A 20,163-nucleotide genomic window follows, 5' to 3' on the forward strand; every position below is an offset into this window, starting at 1 on the left:
TGTGACATCCGGAAACTCAAGTCAGAGAAGCTCCCGCCCCCAGAGAGGCACTGCACCCTCTCTCGCTGCCTGGGCAATTTGGCTGGGCCTGTGACCAGACCGGCCTCAACCTGGGAGCCGAACAAGCGGAGCCCATGTTGGAGCAGCCGTGTATGTGGCTCGGGGTGTCAGGCTCTGCCTCGGCTCACGTGACGCCAGGCGGGACCCTTGTGCCAGGAACTGTCCAGCAGCGCCTCCTTCTAACCGCCTGGTAACGCCTTCTCTTCTTTTCCCTGTGGGGCTGGTGCTGTGCTAGCCCCCTTACACGTGATCTCATTTGCTGCCCCCCGACCCGGTCAAGGCCTGGGAGGGAGAGAAACAGTTTGCCCCATTTGGTGCAGAAACTGAGCCCAGGGAAATAGAGTGTGATCCGAAGCCACACGGCCACTCTGTGGCAGAGCCAAGACTGAAAGCCCAAGGCGCTGTTCTTGCCCCAAGTTCCTGCTTGGCTGCTGGGCCTGCCCGCCTGTGGGTTCCTCTGCAAGGGGCATAGTTGGAACCAGGGATGGGGGGCTTCGGGAAACCTGCTGCGCTCCTGGGAGCTTCCCCCGGCTGGGAACCTGTGCAGACCCTGCCCTTGGCTGGGCCAAGAAGCCCGTGTATAGTGGGGAAGACAGGTGAGCATCCTGTCTCTGCCCCAAGAGGATAGCCATTTCCTAGGGAAGAGCACAGCTTCCCGACATGAGGCCCCAGGGGTGGGCAGGTGACCCCTGTCCAAGGCTCAGCAAAAGCCCTAGTACGAACTATAATATCCACCAGTACCTGGTTCTGGAGAGTCCCAGGAGTGCCCCCTGGTGGCGATGCCCACCTTGCCCCACTGCCCCAAACTTTCTGGGACTTTCCATCACCCTGCTCCAGAACCTTTGGCCGGCACACGTCCACATCGCCCACTCCTTTCCATTTGAAGCACATTATCGAGCCCCCGGGGGTAAATGGGGCAGGGGTTGATTCTATGCTCAGAAAGTTCACCCCCCCAGTGACAGGTTCTGCAACATCTGCCTAGCTTCTGGGCTCTCCCCAGTTTCTCTCAGTTTTTGTCTGCCTGACAAACTCCTGTTCATCCTTCAAAGCCCAGCTCAATGAAGCTAGAAACCTTGGAATGCCCATCGGAATGGGACTGGATAAATTACAGCCCCTCCCTCCCGTGGAACGGAGTTAGGAGAAAAGTCTATATATGGTCTTAGAGGAATCTCCAAGATGTGCCGTTGAGGGACAAAAAAAAAAAAAAAAAAAAACAAACCCTAGAAGCAGCAGTAGCATATGTCACTATTTGTATTCTAAAAGTTGGGTCAGGGGTGGAGCGTCTGGGTGGCTCCGTTGGCTAAGCGTCTGACTTCGGCTCAGGTCATGTCTCCAGGTTCGACAGTTTGAGCCCCGTAGAGTTTGAGCCTCTGCTGTCAGCTTGGATCCTCTGTTTCCCCCTCTCTGTCTCTCTGCCCCCTCCCACTTATGCTCGCTATCTCTCAAAAATAAATAAACTTTTTTAAAGGTTGGTGGGGGGTTAAAAAACACACTGTGCATCAGGAACAGGTGTAGCAATTTCTCATGAATCTGCACCCAGCTGCTCCACTCCCGGGTATTTACGCAAAGACTTTTATGCAAGAATGTCTGGGGCACCTGGCTGGCCCAGTCGGTAGAGCATGCGACTCTTGATCTCTGGGTTAATTCAAGCACATTAGGTGCAGAGACTACTTAAAACAATCAGGGGCGCCTGGGTGGCTCAGTCTGTTCAGCATCTGACCTGGATTTCAGCTCAAGTCATGATCTCACTTTCGTGAGATCAAGCCCTGTGTCAGGCTTCATGCTGGACATGAAACCTGCTTGGGACTCTCCCCCTCTCTCTCCCTCTGCACGCGCCCCCCCCCCCCCCGTCCTGCTTTCTCTCAAAAAAATACATATATTTTAAAAAATAAAAAATAAAAAGACTATATACATCACATGCACGTTCTGTACTGCCATTCACTATTTTGTGAGAATATATTTGCTGAACATTGGAAAAGAGAATTAAAGGCAACTCTTTTTTTTTTTTTTTTTAATGTTCATCACAGCTGATTCATAGTAGCTGAAATGTAAGATTGGGCCAAACCGCCAACGGCAGGTAGGTGGACGAGGAAACAGTAGTACACTCATACAGTGGCATCTCCAGGAATCAAAAGAACAGTGATAGCACAGCCTGCACGAATCTCAGAAGCGTGGATCTGTTTGAAGCGGACTCAAACGAGTCACAAGAGAATGCATCCACGCTTTTAAGTACTACCCCATTTTTAAGTCCGAGAGCAGGCAGAGCTGATCTATGGTGAGAAAAACCAGAACAGCGTTGTTTTTCTCTAGCGTGTTGGAGTCGGCCTAGCCTCAGCCTCCATTGCAGGGAGCCTGCTTGGAGGCTCAGGGTCCGCTCTCATCTCCGACCCCTAAGACCAGGTTTGGCCACGCCCCGCGGGCGGGGCGCTGGGAGCAGGGCGGGCACACGGGAGGCAGGCGCTGTGCGCTTCTGACCGCGCGGGGGCGCTGTGGCTTCGCAGTCACGGGCTTCGCGCCGCCGTGGGGAGGCGGTCAAGACCCCCGGGAAGCGACAAGGGAGAGGGACTGGCACTGTCCTCGCAGTCGCTCGCCTCTGGGACACCGCCGCCCACCGGATAGGCCGCAGCCGGGCCCCTCGCCCTTCCCCTCGCCTCGCCCGCGCTGTGCTCAGCCACCCGGGCTTCCCGCCTACTACCCGCCTCTCCCCCATCCCGGCCTGGGGCCGCTGGCCTCCCCTGCGCTCCCGTCGCTTCCTCTGGGAAGCCCTCCAGACGCCTGCCTGAGCACCTGACTTACGGCTCCTTTCTGTCAGTTTGTCAAGGGGTGGGTAGGCTGGCGTCTGTCTCCGAGGCTGACCGTCCCAGGCAGCCTGGCTCTTTCCCCAGCAGAGGCCTGGGGACGGGTCACCTCGATGCGCATCTGTGGACTTTGGCGCTGGCGGTACGCAGGCTCTTCTCAGTCACCTGGTGTGGCACGGGCGGGGCAGACGGGGTGAACCCAGGACGCCGAGCTGAAGGCGGGTGTCGTGCAGGGGAGCGCGGTGATGCGTGCCCTACAGACGCAGGGCTGGCGAGAGGGCAGGGGCCAGGGAGCTGGCGGGACACCACCCGCGATCCTTGTGATCTGTCCCCTGGGCCGTGGGGACCTATGAAAGGGTTTTGAGTAGGGGCTGACTGCTTCAGGTCTGGAGTTTCCAAAGATGGCTGGGACAGTGGGGACAGGCCTGCAAAGGCCCAGGAGGCTGGTGGCCCTGGTGGCGGAGGCCTGGAGGAGTCTGGGAGCAGAGGTCACATTAGCTGTCCCCCCTACTCTCGGCCCTCCCTGCGCTGTCAGACCCGCACTCCGCCACCCCCTCGGTGACCCCTGTGCCCCAGTGTGAGAGGGCGGTGTGCTGTGCGCGAGACCGCCGCAGGTGGCACGGCGGGCTTGGCGGGCCCCTGGGGGCATCCCCGCCGCCGGCGCGTCCCTCCGCTGCGGGGTCCGCGCGCCCGCGCCCTGGCGCCCTCCCCGCCGCTGCCCGCGTCCCCATTAATCACGCGGCGCTGACGGCGCCGATCTGCGCGCGGGCGGCGTGACGGGGACGGTGACGGCGGGTGACGGAGCGGGCAATCGGCGGGCGCCCATCGGCCCATCTTATCGCGCCGGCCCAGCCGCCGCCCGCCGCGCGCCGCCCATTGATCGCGCCGGGCCGGGGCCGGGGGTCAGCGCGGGCCGGGCCGGCCTGACAGCCGCATCCATCGCCGCCCAGACGCGCGCTGATGGCGGCACGGGCGGCGCGGCCCGGCCATTAATCACCGCGCCTGCCGCCGAGTGACGGGGAGGGGCGACAGGGCCAGCCGGGCCGACAGCCAGCCCCCGCGGCCGGCCCACCCCTTCCCCACCACCCGGCCCTGCTGCGCGCCTCTCCCCGCACCCTGGGCTGCCCGGTGACCCTGCCCGGGCCTCCGGCTGGTCCCTAGGGGGCTGCTGGCCGCGGGATAAATGGGAGGGGGGAGGGGTGTGGAGTGGGGAGCGCCGAGCAGGTGCGCCCAGGTGGACCCTGCTCTGCTTCTGGACTACGCGGCCTCCCAGAGACCAAAAGGGAGGGCTGAACTGTCCTGACAGCCGCCAGTGCTTGGCTGGAATCAGGAGGCAGCCATTTCTGCCCCCTGGCTGCTCCAGCCCTGGCTGGGCCTCTGGGGGTGCAGGGCCCAGGGGCCCAGTGAGGGGCAGCACAGGCTTCGGGAAGTTGTGAACACTGAGGAAAAAGCTCCTGCCTTTGCAGGTTTCCAGAGCCCTGAGCAGGGCTTGTCCTTCTGGGCCTAACAGAAGAGTCCAGCCACCTGGGATTTCTAGGCCTTGCCAAGGGCCTGCTCCTCAGATAGGGAGGGGCAGAGCCTAGCCAGCTTCTGCCTCCCGTTGGGCAAAACCGTGACCTTCTCTTCTCCCAGGAGATAGGGAGGGATCCGGCGCTCCTTCTGAATTTTACTTACCTGGAGCGCCCGATGCAGCCACACATCACTTCACCGTGTCCCCACATCCATCGATGGGACACGGCTGCCCCCATCTCATAGATACGGAAGCCAAAGCTCAAGGACCAGAAGGGACCACCCTCATCGGGACCAAGGGCCTAACCCAATCAAAAACACATCCCTGTGCCTCATGCCCCCAGACCCAGATGCTCCGGACTCCCACCTGTCGCCTGACCGGGATCCCTCAAGAGCTGCTCGGGCCGGACCAGCTGCCCAGCCCAGGGCAGGCTCTGGGGGCCGCCGAGGACTGCTGGGTGACCAACATCTGCTGCTTTCCTGGCAGAAGCATGCTGACGCTGGGCTCAGACATGGGGGCCACCAGGGAGTCCACCTCCCACCGCTGTGCAGCTCTGTTTTGCTTCTTGTTTGCTAACCAAGAAGTCACTTTCTGGTGTGACACCATCTATCTGTTCAGTCCTTAAAAAACATGATATCCTACAAACCAATGTAGGAAGCACACCCTAAGAGGTGTGTGTGGCTGGGGCAAAGGCATGTGGGCTGAGAAAATGGAGGGGGACAAGGGGACTTCCCAGACAAGGGACGCTCTGTCTTTCAGGAGCCCTTCCAGCTCTCACATGCATCTCTGCATCTCAAGGGCCATTAGCTCCCATCGGGGAGCTGGGATTTACATGCCAACAACTTCCCCTCAGCCTCCCAATCAACTTGGGCAAGCCGGGAGGCCCCCAGGAGAGCCTGGGCCCAGGGCTCTGAATATCAGCCGACCAGCCCCCCACCCTGCCTCACTTTAATATTACAACAATTTTTCACACCAGAGCTGAAATAGTGCAAAAAATGGGGCTGCTGTAATTGTTGTTAGATTGTGTGTCAGCCTGATAAGATGTAACAAATATTTTCCTCCCCACCAGGGTCTGTTTCCCTCTTGGTAATGGATGGAGAAACTTCTCATAGTCGGCGAGGGATCGGTCGTAAAAACTTCGCCTGGAAGATTAATGTAACAATCACGGGCCTTGCTGGAAAAAAATAGGAGGAAAATTAAAATAACCCAACCTTCGTACCTATCCAGAACCATCTCCCTTACTGGAGCACAGATGAGGGAGGTGGGCCAGCTCCCTGGGTGGCTCCAAGGCCAAGATACCTGAGGAGCAGGAAGGCTGTGACACCACCCCCCCTCCCTCCTTCCCCCCCCCCCCAATCCTCGGCGCTCTGGCCATGGTGGTGGTGGGGGTTCCCTGAGCAGTGGGGAGGGAGCTGTCCTAACCCAGGCCTGAGAGGTTTGCCAGCACTGCTGCTCCTTAAACACTGGAAAAGGTTTGGGGGCCAGGGGAGGAGGTCCGGCAGGGGCAGAGCCTGTTCTCGGCTTCTGGGACATCTGAGGTAAGTCACTGTCCTCACACCGGACCCTGCTTGCCTCACCTGCCTGGTACAGAGGTCAGATCTTGGAGGCCTCCCCAACAACTCCACACGGAGCAAGGTGGTTAGCCCACGGGGGTTAGGAGCATGGACTCAGGCCAGTCTGACCGCAAATCCCGGTTCCACCTCTTCCTGGCTGGGCTGGATGGACGTGGATGGAAATGGAAAACAGTTACACGGGCTCCAGTACTGAATAGCTCTTGCCACACCTTAGGTGTCATTTTTTTTTCTAACGTGCCTTGAGTTGGGAGGCCAGAGACACAGGCACAAGGTCAGAGGATATAGGCCACAGGGACAAGGCGCAGCGCTCAGCCCCGACTTCGGGAAGCGTCTGGCCGCCTCCCGCCAAAGCCCTTGTCCTCACCCGCCCTTCCCCCCGCCAAGCCGCAAGGTGGCACCTCCCTCTGGGGCCAGGCCCACTCTGGCAACAGGGACCAGCTGAGGCCTTCTCGGGGCGTGAGTGTGGCCAGGAGACCCTCAGAGGGTTAGATGAACTCCCACACAAGACCTCAGCCCTCCTGCCCTCAGTGTCCCAGACATTTTCAGGTGGAGATCACTCGCGGGACAACAGTTGTGCCTGCCCCACAAGGCCCTCATGGCTAAGTGGGATTAAAGCCCTGATTGGATCAACATCCCCATCGTGGTTGGTCCTCTCTCCGGCGTGTATGAGTACGGAGACATGGGGCACCTGGGTGGCTCAGTCAGTTAAGTGTCGACTTCGGCTCAGGTCATGATCTCGTCGTGGTCTGTGAGTTGGAGCCCCGCACCGGGCCCTGCACTGACAGCTCCAAGCCTGGAGCCTGCTTCGGATTCTGCGTCTCCCTCTCTCTGCCCCTCCCCCACTTGCGCTCTGTCTCTCTCTCAAAAATAAATAAACGTTTAAAAAATTAAAAAAAGGAGCACGCAGACCCCGCCCGTGTCGGGAACCACTTCGGTGGCTAAGCTGGCAGACGAGGGCCAGGCTGGGCAGGCAGAGTGTTGTGCTCATCCTACCAGGCGAGAACATTCCACCGAGGTATCTACCAGGGCTGCCATTTCCCCTTCCTCTCAAGGAGCGAAAGCCCCACTCGGTGCACTGTGTCAAAGGGACACAGGAGCCCACCGAAAGAGCTCTCAACGGTCGAAGCCGGACCAGTGTAACAGAATAAGTAACGTGGTATTGGATTATAACTCCAAGTATAGATGAATATCCCTCCCCGATCCACACCGATATACAGGATTGAGTAAACACGCAAGTGGGAGAGAATGGGGGAGAACAGGTATCTCCCATGCAGAATTCCAGATCATCTCTGTAGATCCCCAGCCCTCGAGGAGGTGGAGCAGCCCCCCTCCCCCCCACTTCCAGGTGGGCTGCACTTAGTGACTCCTTCCGAAGAGGACGATATAGAAGACAGATGAGACAAAGGTGACAAACATGACCGGAGCCAGGTGACTGCCGGGAATGGTCCTGCACCTCCGTGGTCTTCCACAGAGTGATGGTGAGAAAACCTCAGACAAACGCGGAGGGCTGATCGACACAACGCCTGAGCAGCACCCCTCAACCTGTCACGGTCCGCAAAATCAGAGAACGGGTAAGAAACCGTCACAGCCAACAGGGGCTGAAGGAGGTGGGCTGGCTAAATGTAGTGTGGTGTCCTGGGTGGGATCCTGGGACAGACAAGGCCATTCCTCAACCCAGGAAATTTGAGCAGGGCAGGACAATGCGAGCCAATACTGGCTCATCGGATGTGACAAAGGAACCACACCAGCACTGTGGAACGTTAACAATGAGGGAAACGGTGTGAGGCACACGGGAACCCCCTGCACTGTCTTCACAACATTCTGGAAATCTAAAACTGTTCTAAAATACAAAGTTTATTTTTAAAAAATTCAGAGAGAGACATGGCATCAAAATAACCTACAAGGGTTTATTAGAAAACATTCCAGGTGAAGCAGGGTTCCTTCAAAGCAACCACAGAAGTTATGATAATTTACAAAGAAACACTTTCCACGCTGAACTGATGTCGTTCCCGACCGCGGCTGAGTGGGGACAGAGCCCAAGCGCAGGGCGGCCTCCCGCCAGACCCAAGGCCAGGCTCGCCCGGAGTGTCTCGCAGCCAACTCGGCCGTCTCACTTCATGTACTTATCCTGCTGGTCAGCCAGGATTTTGGCCGAGGACTTAGCATCATAGAAGAGCTCACTGATCTCCTCCACGTGCTCTTTCTCGATACTGTCCTTCCCATTGATCTTGGCCAGCAAGTTGGCCGGGGTCAGCAGCTGCACCGAGTACCTAGAGTGACAGGGGCCGGGGCAGGAGTGAGACGGGGCCACATCAGAGGAGGGCCACAAGCCACAAGCCACATCCCAGCCCCCAAATCTGTCACAGTCTGAAAGTTCTCAGACAGGCTGTAACTGCGCTGCTACTCGAAAGAGAGCACAGGGGCGCTTGGCTGGCTCGGTCGGTGGTGCGAGACTCTTGATCTCGGGGTTGTGAGTTCGAGCCCCGCGCTGGGTATAGAGATTCCTTAAAACTAAAATCTTTGAGAAAAATAAAAGGGACCACAAACTGTGGTGGACACAGGTGCAGGCGAGGAATGCTAAGGCCCAGACTGGACACTGGACATGGCAGACGGCAGGCAAATGAGCACACAGTCAACAAAAAGCACGTTCCCCAAGCAAAGGCACAAAAATCCTGGAGTTTTTAAGTACCGCTCCACCCAAAGAAAACATCTTGCAATTCTGCTTCAACCTCCGAGCAAGGAACAGACTCAAAGGGAAACAGGGACTGGCTGGGAGCTGTGAGGTCGTGATTTCTCAAGCAGTCGGGACACCAAGAGGGACATTGTCCACAGGCAGGTGGCTCTGGGCCACTGGCGAACAGTCAGGAGACCAATCTGTGTCCATGCTCGTCCTTCCCCCTCCCCTGCACCCACCACCCCCTGCCCACCACAGCCTGGAGAACAGAGCCAGGGGGAGGGGTCAAGCGGGGCCTGGCCAGTGAGCCCTCTGCCTCGGACCCTGGTCTCCGGACTGTCCATCTCCTCCACTAAGGGAGCTGGCAAGCTCTCCACACAGGGGAGCATCCACTGTGGGACAAAGGGACCTAACGTGTCACTCTAGCTTTATGGGCGCCGTCACTTAAATGTTCCGCGTTCTAAATCGCAGTGCCCAGGACGAGACCCATCACAGCAGTGAGAGCAGACGTGGTCCTGTGCCCTTGTGAGGGACCCATCAGTATGTCTCAGAATGGGCCCTATGGAGGCTCCACAGGGCAGATGGGCGGGGAGTAGCTCCGGGCAGACGTGCTCACCTCAGAGTCGTCTTGGTGCCAATCTCTCCCAGGTGGTTCAGCGCCTCCTCACTGATGTTGATCCCTTCTGTCTGGGCTCGGATTTTAATAATCTTTTGGAGGAGAAAGACCATGATCAATAGTGACTGACCTCAAGTGTCCCCTTTATCAAGTGCTTTAAAAACAATCTTGTCCAGCGTGTCTTGCCTGGCATCAACCGTGCCGAAGAGGCCCAAATCTGGGCTGGAAGGGCAGAGAGCTGGCCTCCACCCTGGGCTGCTGGCCCTGCACACCTCCGGGGTGCAGTGTTCACGGTGACCAGATGGCGGCTGGTACCCTTGGAGGTGTGGGCCGGGTAGCTCGGCTCCTACCTCCCCACCCTCCTCGCGGCAGTCCCCAAACCTAGAGAACGTGGGCCTCTCCGACACCTGCCCAGGCTCCCTCAAGGGCTCTAACCTTCCTCCCCAGCGTGGGTACCACCACCTATAAGCACTCAGGCAAGAGGAGACATTTTTTATTTGTTTGATAAATACGATGGTTAAATAAATCAAAAAAGTTACTTTTAAAGATTTACCAGCCCTCATAACATCACTGGGAGATATCTAATCTATCACAGAGAGGCTGACGCTTGTTGCGGTTGGAAGATCCTGGTGAAGTTGGAGGGGAGACAGGCTGGCGGCGCGGCCGCTGGAGCACAAGTGGCCCCGGCATCCTGCAGGCGCACCGGCGCTGAGTGATAAGGGGCAGCTGGGATAATGATGTTGTGTGTTGGGGAGCCGAGATAACTCGAGGACTTCGAGCCTCATATAATACAGGAATTTTTCACTTTGGCAGCTTCGTAAACAAGATATCAAGAAGCCCTTGTTTAAATTAAAGCCATAAAAACACCCGAGGTAGAGGCATAGGAAATGGGAAAGACTGAGCCCCCGGCTCAAGCCCTGCATGGGGAAGAGAGGGACCCGGGGGTTTAGGAGCCGGGCTCTTCAGACTGGCCTCACAGCTCCCGGGCAGAGACCCGCAGAGGCAGGCAGCTCAGCGTCGGGGACCCCGGGGAGGGCACCCAGCACGTCGGCTGCCGTGAACGGGACGAGTCCTGCTCGGTAGGACAGCCAGGCCCCGCACAACTGGACCAGGGCAAGAGCCAAGGTGGACGAGACCGCGTGAGCCAGGGCCGGTGGCCTGTCTGTTGCACGCCACCAGTGCCACCGGGGCGGAGGGCAGGGAAATTTCATTTTGTCAGGAGAGACTCAGAACTTAGACTTCTGTGTGAAATGTTCTGATGTCTAAATGTTGGCAACCTGTTCGAATAATTCACAAACACGGCCCCGGCCGTGTAGAATTCTTCTGTTCAGCCAGTGAGCGGGCTGCCAGTGTGACCTCTGTCAAAAGACTCTTAGCTTGTGCAGGAGGAGCTCCACTGTCCACCGTCTAGGGTGTGAAGCTAAAGGCACCGGGCAGAGGGAAGTTACCGGATAGGCAGAAGGGTGGCTGGCAAAGGAGCAGGGAGAGAGATCCTGCTCCTGGCTCCGACCACAGGACGCCCCTCCGACCACAACAGCCAGAGCCAGACAGATTTGTGCAAGAGGGCTTCTCACTGACAGCTGGGGATTAAGGAAACCTCCAGGTCCTGCCAAGAAAAATGTCCCCTGGGGGCCTTCGGAAACTCTAGGGAGATGCAAATGTTGAATCCTGGAGCCCGCTCAAGGTGAGAGCTTCAGACCAGAGCATCCGGCTGTCAGCAAGCCCCACGGCATTGGACGTCGGGCCTCGGGAATGTCAGGGATGCTCTGCTCTCACTCTCTCTCGAGAGCAGGTCAGAGCAATCCCAAGTGCTCCTGTTGCAGACTGCTCGGAAACGGACAGTTCATAAATTAGATCTTTAATCATTTAATAACCTGCAGGGATAGTTTATGAGGGTGTCGGCACTGATGGCAGGGTACACAAGTTACATTTACTTTGTTTTTTTAAAAACCCACCCCAGGCTCCCGTAAAAATGCTGAGGTTATCCCTTGAACCCACAAGAACAAAGCAGTGCGCGTCCCGGCAGTTAGTCTGACCTCTGCTCACCCGAGAGAGAGAGCCTGAGAAGAGGCTCTCCTGGCTGAGCCAAGAGGGAACCAGCCCTCTGGAGGAGCCAGAGGCATGGGGTGGAACGTTCCCGGAGAGCCCAGACCACGTGCTCCACGGTGAGCTGGCTCCACGTGAGGTCCTACCTCTGCAGCTCATCTCTGTGACCCGGGGATGCTCGCTGTTCCTGAGCCCCGAAGCCTGGTTACTGAGAGCTGTTGTGAGGACCCTAGCAGGTGACTGTGAAGTCCCCGCAAGCTGTTAACAGCCATGATAGTAACCGCAGTGGAGCGGGGCGGCCAGCCCCATCCCTTCCCTCAGTCAGCCTCGCTGTCTCACTCACTCCTCACGACAACCTTGAAAAGAGACAGCAGACCTTGTGCCAACTGCTCTAGTCACTCAGCCAGGAAGTACTGCCAGCGTGTGGGCTGCCTCCCTGGCACGATGACGCGGTGCCCCCGTCCCCAGGGTAAGGATGGGGGCGCGACCGGCTTCTCCTTTGCTTTTGCCTCTGCTTCTGTTCTGTGAATGCCTTGGCTTCAACCCGGCACTCGTCCAAGGGCCGGAGACCATGATCTGATGACAAGGCACCCGGACACGGACACCGTCCCCTACACAGCATGCCCGCCGCTGCTCTGCACCCCTGTCAGTGCTGGTCACGAGGAGGTCTCTGGCTCCCGAGTCTCCACGGCACTCACGGGCGCCGTCGACCACAAACACCAGCAGGGCCGGGCCCCTCGGGCCACGGCAAGCGGAGTGCTGCCAGGGAACGCCAGGAGAGGCCTTAAGAGCTCCAAAGGGAAAGGCCCTGGTGACAAACTGCCACAGGGAAGCCACCCCCAACAGGGACCTTTCTAGCACGTGGGAGCCGGTGGCACAGTGATGAAGACCAGGGGCTTCCAGACCAGGCAGCCTGGACTCCAGTCTGTCAGTCCTGTCACCCACTGGCCACTGACAAGCTCTATGAGCTTGGGTGGCTTAGTCAGCCTTGGTCTCTGGGTCCTCACCTTTAAGAATGACAGTGTAATAACTCTCCCACCTCACAGGTACCGGGGATCAAACGGAAGCATGTTGGCTAAGTGTGTCCATGGGCTCAGCATGACATCTAACAAAGGGGGCCTGCGCTCTGTGAGAGGAGAGGGTCCAGGCAGGGCCTGTGGAGACACACACTGGTGCAGCCCTGGTCCACACGGACCCACAGTGAGGGACCTACGCCGGCAGTGGGACCATCTGGGGCAAGGGCAGGCAGAGCAGGGCAAGAGCACAGCCACGCTGCCCCGGTGGGCTACCAACCTAGGCCACAGGCCGCCACTGAGCACGTGGCCTGGGCTCTGCAGGGTACTGGCTGGCTCTGCATGTTGGACTTGTCACCCAGGGACTGAGCCATCCGCAGGAAGCAAGGGTGACCAATGACTACCTGGAAGTACACATAAGGGGACTAGAAATTCTAAGTGTAAAGTGCCTGGGCACGTGGCGCCCCAGGTCCAGATCAAGCACGAGGCAGTCCCTGTGCAGAGAGCCGGGGCAGTGCCCTTTGGGGTAAGGCCCAATCTCAGACATCCATGTCATTTTCCACCCTCAGGTCTAACACAAATTCGGCTCACGTGGAATGTCGAGCATACACTCTGTGTTAGGTACACTTCCTTCAGCCTCTTACAGGCTGCTTTTAGGACCTCCACTCCCAGGGGCCCCTTGAAGCTGTGTGACCCTGCTTCACCAGCTCTCTAGGCCTCTGCAGCAGCCTCAGGCACAGCCTCCGAAGCCCCCAGGACAGCTACCACTAGTCACACTGGTGGCAGCAGATATGCTCTCGCCCCCCTCCAGCTTCTGTGCCCTGCTGGAGCCAGCCTGCGTGGGTCCTGGTGGGACAGAGCTCTTGGCTTCGCCTACTCAACAGAAGAAGCCTTGGAGGGGGCGTGGCCTAGATAGCAAGAGGCTACCACAAAATCATATTTTATTGCCTCTTTCCTAGAGCTGGTGGCTTCCCTAAAGGCTGTCATCAAGTTGATTTTTTCACTATCCCTTTCCTAAAGTTTATCAGAAGGGATATGATAGAAGAGACAACAGCCAAGACCCACAGGCAGCTAGGGTTTGGGAACACCTCAAGCAATGTCTCGTTAGCCCCCCGTTAGCCCACCCATCTTTCAGACGTGAGGACTGAAGCTCTGGAGTACTGTGACTTGCCCAAGGCCAGGAGCTAAGTGCCGGGACGATGGTGGGAGCCAGGTGTGCTCCGTGAATACCTTTTTACACAGCATCAGGGATGCTGGGGCAAATGAGGGGAGAAGACTGTGGAGAGGGGGAAGGGGGACTCACCTGTTTCATTTCCTGTGGGGTGTACAGCATGGTCCGGATGATCATCACGCGGTCCAGAAGGTCAAGGGGGATGCCGTGAGGAGAGGTGATGTCCTCAGTACCCCTGCAAGGACCAGAATGATCACATCACCCGGGCCTCTCTGAGACCAGAAACTAGACACCGGAAACATGGCTGAGGTGCTCACAATGAAAGAGCAGCCAATTCACATCCTGGGCCGAGCCGCGACCACAGAATAAATTAACTAACATTCAGGTGGTATCAAAAACAGCTTCGTTATTTTATTTTATTTTATTTTTTTTAACAGCTTCGTTATTTTAGCAAATATCAATATCATAGGATATTTGGGGAAGAGAAGAAAAAGACACCTAAAATCCTATTAAAAATATTCATATAGATATTTACCAAATTTTCATATACATGCCTTTATAAATTACACTAAGTATGTAGATTTTTGTTTTGGTTTTGCCCACACTGCTTCTGTCTTAATAACCTATCAAGTATTTTACTTAACCCAACCTGTTGGGGATTTAGCTGGTTTCCAAGTATTGCTATTAATAATGATGTCTGATAAATAATTTTATGCATACAGTCATGAACATTTCCTCAGCCACTCTCAGAGTGCCTGACATGACCCTGAATATCTGTCTGAAGGAATGAATGTCCTAATTTACACAGCTGCATGAGTGATCCGATCTCACTGCACTGCAGCCAGCACAGGGTAGTCTAATTCTTAAATATTTTGCTGCTTTCATGGTTTAGACAAAGGAAGGGTGACACCTTGTTTGAACTTACAGTTCCTGGATTACTAGCAAATCACTTGAACGTCTTCCCTTAGGTGCATTAATTATTTTCTTTCCTTTTGGAACTAATTGTGTCCTTGGTGCCTACTTTTCTCTCGAGTCCTTAAACAAGTCGTGGGAGGAGCAGCCCAGGAGGGGAGTCCTGCCGACCCACCAGGCCCCAAGACTCCAGGTGCCCGATAGGCCGTGTGCCCGGCAGACCTGGTCACAAATGAGGTTGGCCTCAGCCATAGGGTCCGGAAGCCCGACGTGCCATGGGCTCCCACCGCAGCCACTGGCGTCAGAGCGGCCGTAGGTCTACATCGGCGCTGTTCCTGCGTCCCTAACCCTGCGCCAGGCTGCAGAGTCCATGGTCATAACTCATCAACAGAACAAAGAACAAGGAAGGTCATCTGGATTTAGCTGTTAACATCAGAGTATTCAGTTTCAAACATAAGTGAACATTCAAGAAATACAACTTTAGTGAAGAAATCCTTGTGTTGAAATTCTATCAGGTCGTCAGTCGAAGTATAAATGTATATTTATCATTGCAAGAATAAAATGTTCTGATGCACACTACAACAGGATGCTAAGTGAAAGAAGCTAGTCACAAGAGGGCAGATACTGCAGGATCTCACTGGTAGGAAATACCTGGAAAAGGAAAATTCATAGACACAGAGTAGAGTAGAAGTTACCAAGGGCTCGGGGAAGGGGATGATGGGACTCACTGGTTAATGGGTACAGAGTTTCTGTCTGGAGACATAGGAAAGTTTTCAAGACGGGTGGTGGGATGGTTGTACGACTCTGTGAATGCAATTAGTGCCACTGAACTGTATACTCAAAAGTAACTAAAATTGCAAATTCCGTTATATACATTTTCTCAAATACAAACAATTCAAAGAAAGAAAAAATGATATCCTTAAGGAATAATTGTTAAATCTAATATGAAAAAACAATTAAGACCTTTCAAAATAAATAGGGAAGTCAACTAACAGCAAATATAAATATTAAGGTAACTTTAGAGAAAACAAATCTTTTCCACCAAAAAAAGATTTCCAAAGTAACAAGGAAGAATTATAAAGAGTAAATTCTATCATGATTCAAATCTCAGTATTTGGTATGCTTGCAATCTTCACATGCAAAATTAAAACTACAATTAATTTTGAAGTATCTGATTCTGTTTAGGCCGCAAGTTCAGTTTTTTTAAGTCTTACTTTGGATTTCTCTTGGGAATTCTCGGGAACTCTTTGAAAGATCTCAACTTTGCCATGTTAAGATATCCCAAATTCTGTAACACTTGTGGTAAATAACTTTCCATTCAGATATAAGAACAAACATAGAAAGTATAAAGAAGAAACGGTTAGAGGAAAAGATGAGTACTCCCTAATTAAACTTCAAAAAGAACAGTATTTATAACAGTGCACTAAGAATTTCTCGTGGAGGGGGTGCCTGGGTGGCTCAAGTACATTAAGCATCTGACTCTTGATTTCGGCTCAGGTCATGATCTCAGTTTGTGGGATCCAGCCTCGCATCAGGCTCTGCACTGCCAGCATGGAGCCTGCTTGGGATTCTCTCTCTGTGCCCCGCCCCCACCTCACTTGCCTCTCTCTCTAAATAAATAAACTTAAAAAAAAAAAAGAATTCTCATAGGGACTTGACCCACGGCGGACAAGTGGACCAGCAGCAAATCCCCAGCACCTCAGAAGAACCCCTGGATCTCCACAGGCTCAGCCTGGACATGTGACCTTACACAAAGATGAGAAATGACAGAGAGCTTCGAGGCAGATTATATGCTTATGTTCAACATTTAAATATGGTATCAGGAGATGTGGGAGAGACGGCGACTACTACAGAAACTGATGAGGACACATGCAAAGAGACATAAATCGGCGAAACGGAATATTCCGATGCTCTTTGTCCGGGAAGATGGTGTTGTAGTAGTTGCCCAACCACTGAGAGTTGGCTGAAACAAAGAACTGACCGCGGGACATAGGAGAGTCTGTAGGAAGGAGTGCCTCCTTAACTACAGAAGACACTCAAAAGAGAAAACTGCGTAAATTTTGGTATGAAGAAAGAACCAAGGATTCCTCCACTCCTGAAAGGAGTCGATTTGCAGAGAACCCACAAATTCTCAAGCTAAAGGGCATTTTTATTTTTCTCCAACCCTTCCAATAAATGTGCTCACCAAAACATAGAACTCTTTTCAGTTGATCTGCACCATTCTTTTGTTTTTTTTTAATTATTTCTGATTTTTTAAAATTTAATTTGATTTTGTTTTTTACGCAAAAAAAAAAAAAGGAAAAAAATTCTTATAGTTTTGAGTCCACAAAACTAAAAATTTAAACAAAAAAGTCTGTTTAAAGACTGCTAGGCATTTTTAGGAATTAATGCCAAAACATTCGTCCAAGCTACAAATCTTAGGTACAAAGTTTCTTTTAGAAAACTTATTATTGGGGCGCCTGGGTGGCTCAGTCGGTTAAGCGGCTGACTTCGGCTCAGGTCATGATCTCACGGTCAGTGAGTTCAAGCCCCGCGTCGGGCTCTGTGCTGACAGCTCAGAGCCTGGAGCCTGTTTCAGATTCTGTGTCTCCCTCTTGCTGACCCTCCCCCATTCATGCTCCGTCTCTCTTTGTCTCAAAAATAAATAAACATTAAAGAAAAAAAAATTTTTAAAAAGAAAACTTATTAGTGAAAAATGGTTTCTGGAATTCTGTTCTGCAAAAAGAGTCCATCACACTAAGTGGACCAGGAACGGAAGCCTCTACTTACCAGCTCCTGCCCAGGTGGTGAGCCCAGAAGGAGCTCTCCGTGCAGAGCAATCACTGTTTGACAAGGCTGCCATAATTGCACTATTAGATTATGAAATTGCTAATAATAAGCTGTAATAACTACATTTGGCTAAAACTGCAGATTTATTCTTGTACCCAGAGGCTCATTTCTGGCTTTGGCCCCAGCCCGATATTGATTTCACCATTAGGCCATTTGACAACTGTTCAAATGGTGTTAACGCTGTGCCTCTTCCAGGCACACGATTTTGGGCTGTGACGCCAGACGCCTAATTCTCCTTCAAATCCAATATGGTGTATCTGCAAGAACAAGGTAACTGCACTTCTATTTATCCTATAGCTACACCTACAAGTGTAAATGGTTGACTCATTTGTGAATGCTTCCCTCTTACTACAACTCAGAACTCCTCCACTGCGACGCTTTTGACATTTCGGATCAAATCAATTTTTTGTAGGGGACTATCCCGTGCATTGCAGGATCTTCAGTGGCATCCCTGTCCTCTACCTACTAGATGCCAGTAGCACCATGAGTTGTGACAAGTAAAAATGTCCCCGGCTGAGAACCACTGCCTGACTGCTTCTTTATATAACCCTGTAACTGCGGGGACACAGATAACACAAAGCTTTTCTGATGACAGGAAGTGCAGTGAAGGACACCTCTCTGGTAATGTGAAGGGTAATCCCCATGAGCACACTGAACCCTGGCTCAGTGGACACAGAAACAGTGCTATGAAGAAAACCATTTGAGTTTTTGAAGAGGCTGCCAAGACAATTCAATGAAAAAAGAAGTCTTTTCAATAAATGGTCCTGGGACAAATGGACATCCACATGCAAATGACTGAAGCTGGACAGGCCTCCTCCTTGACCAAACACAAAATTCACTAGAAATGATCATAAACCTAAACCTAAGAGCTAAAACTATAGAATGCTTAGAAGAGATCACTGATGTAAATGTTTGTGACCTTAAATTAGGCAATGGTTTCTCACAGATGAGACTAAAAACACAAGCAATGAAAAAAAAAAGCAGAAAAACTGAATTGCATCAAAACATAAAAACACCATCAAGAAAATGTGAAAAAAAAAAAAAAAAAAAAAAAAAAAACCAACCCACAGGATGGGAGGAAATATTTGCAAATCATACATCTGGTAAGGGTCTAGTGTGCAGAACACATAAATCTTACAACTCACTAATAAAAAGACAAATAACCCGGATAAGATAAGCGGCAAGGACAGTAATAGACAGTTCTCCCAAGAAGAGGTACAAATGACCAATAAGCACATGAAAAGATGCTTAACATCAGTAGCCACCAGGGAAAAGCAAATCAAAACCACAGTAAGCCACCACTTCACACTTGGAAAGCTATAAAATAACAGACAGACAGTAACAAGTGTTGTCAAAGATGTGGAGAAACTGGAACCCTCAGACACTGCTGTGCAGTGGTGAATGGTGTAGCCACTGTGGAAACAGTCTGGCAGTTCCGTGAAAGGTTAAAAAGAGTTCCCATCTGGGGGCGCCTGGGTGGCTCAATTGGTTAAGTGTCTGACTCTTTGATTTCGGCTCTGGTCACGATCTCACGGTTCCGGAGTTCAAACCCTGTGTCAGGCTCCATGCTGACACTGCGGGGTCTGCTTGGGATTCTCTCTCTCCCTGTCTCTCTGCCCCTCCCCTGCTCTCTCTCTCCCTCTCTCTCTCTCTTCCTCTCAAAAATAAATAAACTTAAAAAAAAATAAAAAGAGTTCCCATCTGACCCAATAATTCCACGCATAGGTAGGTACCCAAGAGAATAAAAACCTAAGTCTGCATAAAAAGTTGTACACAAATGTTCATTGCAGCATTATTCATAATAGCCACGAGTAAAAACAACCCAACAACCAACCCAATGTCCATCAACTAATGAATGGGTGAATGTGCTATTAAATATTCCACAGTATGGAATACAATTCAGCCTTAAAGACCAAAAAACACTGACACATGTTACAACATGGATGAACCTTGTAAACATTATGCCCAGTCAAAGAAACCAGGCACAAAAGAAAACATTGTATGGTGAAGTTTATATGAAATGTCTAGAGAAGGCAAATGCAGAGGCAGAAAGCAGATGAATGGCTGCCAGGGGCTGTGGGGAAGGGTGATGAGGGAAACTAAGTTGGGGGATGAGGCATGGCAGGTAACTGCTGATTGGCATAGGACTGCTTGCTGTGGTGATGAAAATACTCTAAGACAGATAGTGGTGATGGTTATACGACTTTGTGAATATACTAAAAACCCCTGAATTGTACATTTTAGATAGGTGAATTATGTTGTGTGTGAATTCTATCTCCATAAAGCTGTTTTCTTAAAAAATTGCCATTTTAGGACGCCTGAGTGGCTCAGTCGGTTGAGCGACCGACTTCGGCTCAGGTCATGATCTCACGGTTTGTGAGTTTGAGCCCCACGTCGGGCTCAGAGCCTGCAGCCTGCTTCTGATTCTGTGTCTCCCTCTCTCTCTGCCCCTCCCCACTCATGCTCTGTCTCTTTCTGTCTCAGAAATAAATAAACATTTTTTAAAAAGTGCCATTTTCTGTCACAGGAATACACAGAATGGAGACCACGCTGTTTCCTAAGTCTTGCTCTTTGGTGCAACAAAGTGGAGAGAAACTCCTCTGAAGATTTCTTAGCCCCAGGGGGCTCTTCCCCACAAGAAAAGAAGACCTCCCAAGTTTTGGGAGCTGGGATGAAGGTCAGGCTCTCCTTTAATGGCTGAGGGTCCTGGCACAGAGGGGACTTCTTAAGGAAGCAAGGGAGGGTGGAGCTAAGGCACAGCAGTACAGGTGCACCTCCTTGGGGACCCAGGGGTGTCATCTCTTCCCAGGAGGAGCCTAAGGCCTCAAGGAAGAAACCTAGTGCCAGATGCTGCTATAGGAATGGCTCCCCCTCCCTTGTGCACAGGGAGCCATGACCTAGAGGACGAGGGGGCCACTCATTGGCGGTGGTCAAGGCTCGTTGCACCAGCTCAACCTACC

General features: G+C 52.9%; 1 protein-coding gene, 1 long non-coding RNA gene and 1 pseudogene across 3 annotated transcripts in view; 2 read left to right on the forward strand and 1 right to left on the reverse strand.

Annotated features, from left to right (window-relative positions):
- The first annotated feature begins 4,889 nt into the window (after window positions 1-4,889).
- Window positions 4,890-5,544, forward strand: LOC121022286 (uncharacterized). The gene is made up of 2 exons (XR_005786891.1): window positions 4,890-5,039; window positions 5,438-5,544. It is a non-coding gene; the product is annotated as an uncharacterized LOC121022286 (long non-coding RNA).
- Window positions 5,545-7,829: 2,285 nt separating this feature from the next.
- RUVBL1 (RuvB like AAA ATPase 1) overlaps window positions 7,830-20,163 on the reverse strand; it is a 44,814-nt gene continuing 32,480 nt past the window's right edge. For both annotated transcript variants that reach the window (XM_040463314.1, XM_040463312.1), the window contains 3 exons: window positions 13,595-13,697; window positions 9,233-9,324; window positions 7,830-8,212 (listed from right to left, as the gene is read on the reverse strand). In XM_040463314.1, the coding sequence (XP_040319248.1) occupies window positions 8,053-8,212; window positions 9,233-9,324; window positions 13,595-13,697 (355 nt within the window). In that variant the 3' untranslated portion in view covers window positions 7,830-8,052. The remainder of the gene's footprint in view (window positions 8,213-9,232; window positions 9,325-13,594; window positions 13,698-20,163) is intronic.
- LOC121022253 (U6 snRNA-associated Sm-like protein LSm3) lies at window positions 14,650-16,341 on the forward strand (annotated as a pseudogene).

This window comes from Herpailurus yagouaroundi, unplaced genomic scaffold (assembly GCF_014898765.1).
Source record: "Herpailurus yagouaroundi ecotype Mexico unplaced genomic scaffold, PumYag 387, whole genome shotgun sequence".
Lineage (NCBI taxonomy): Eukaryota > Metazoa > Chordata > Mammalia > Carnivora > Felidae > Herpailurus > Herpailurus yagouaroundi.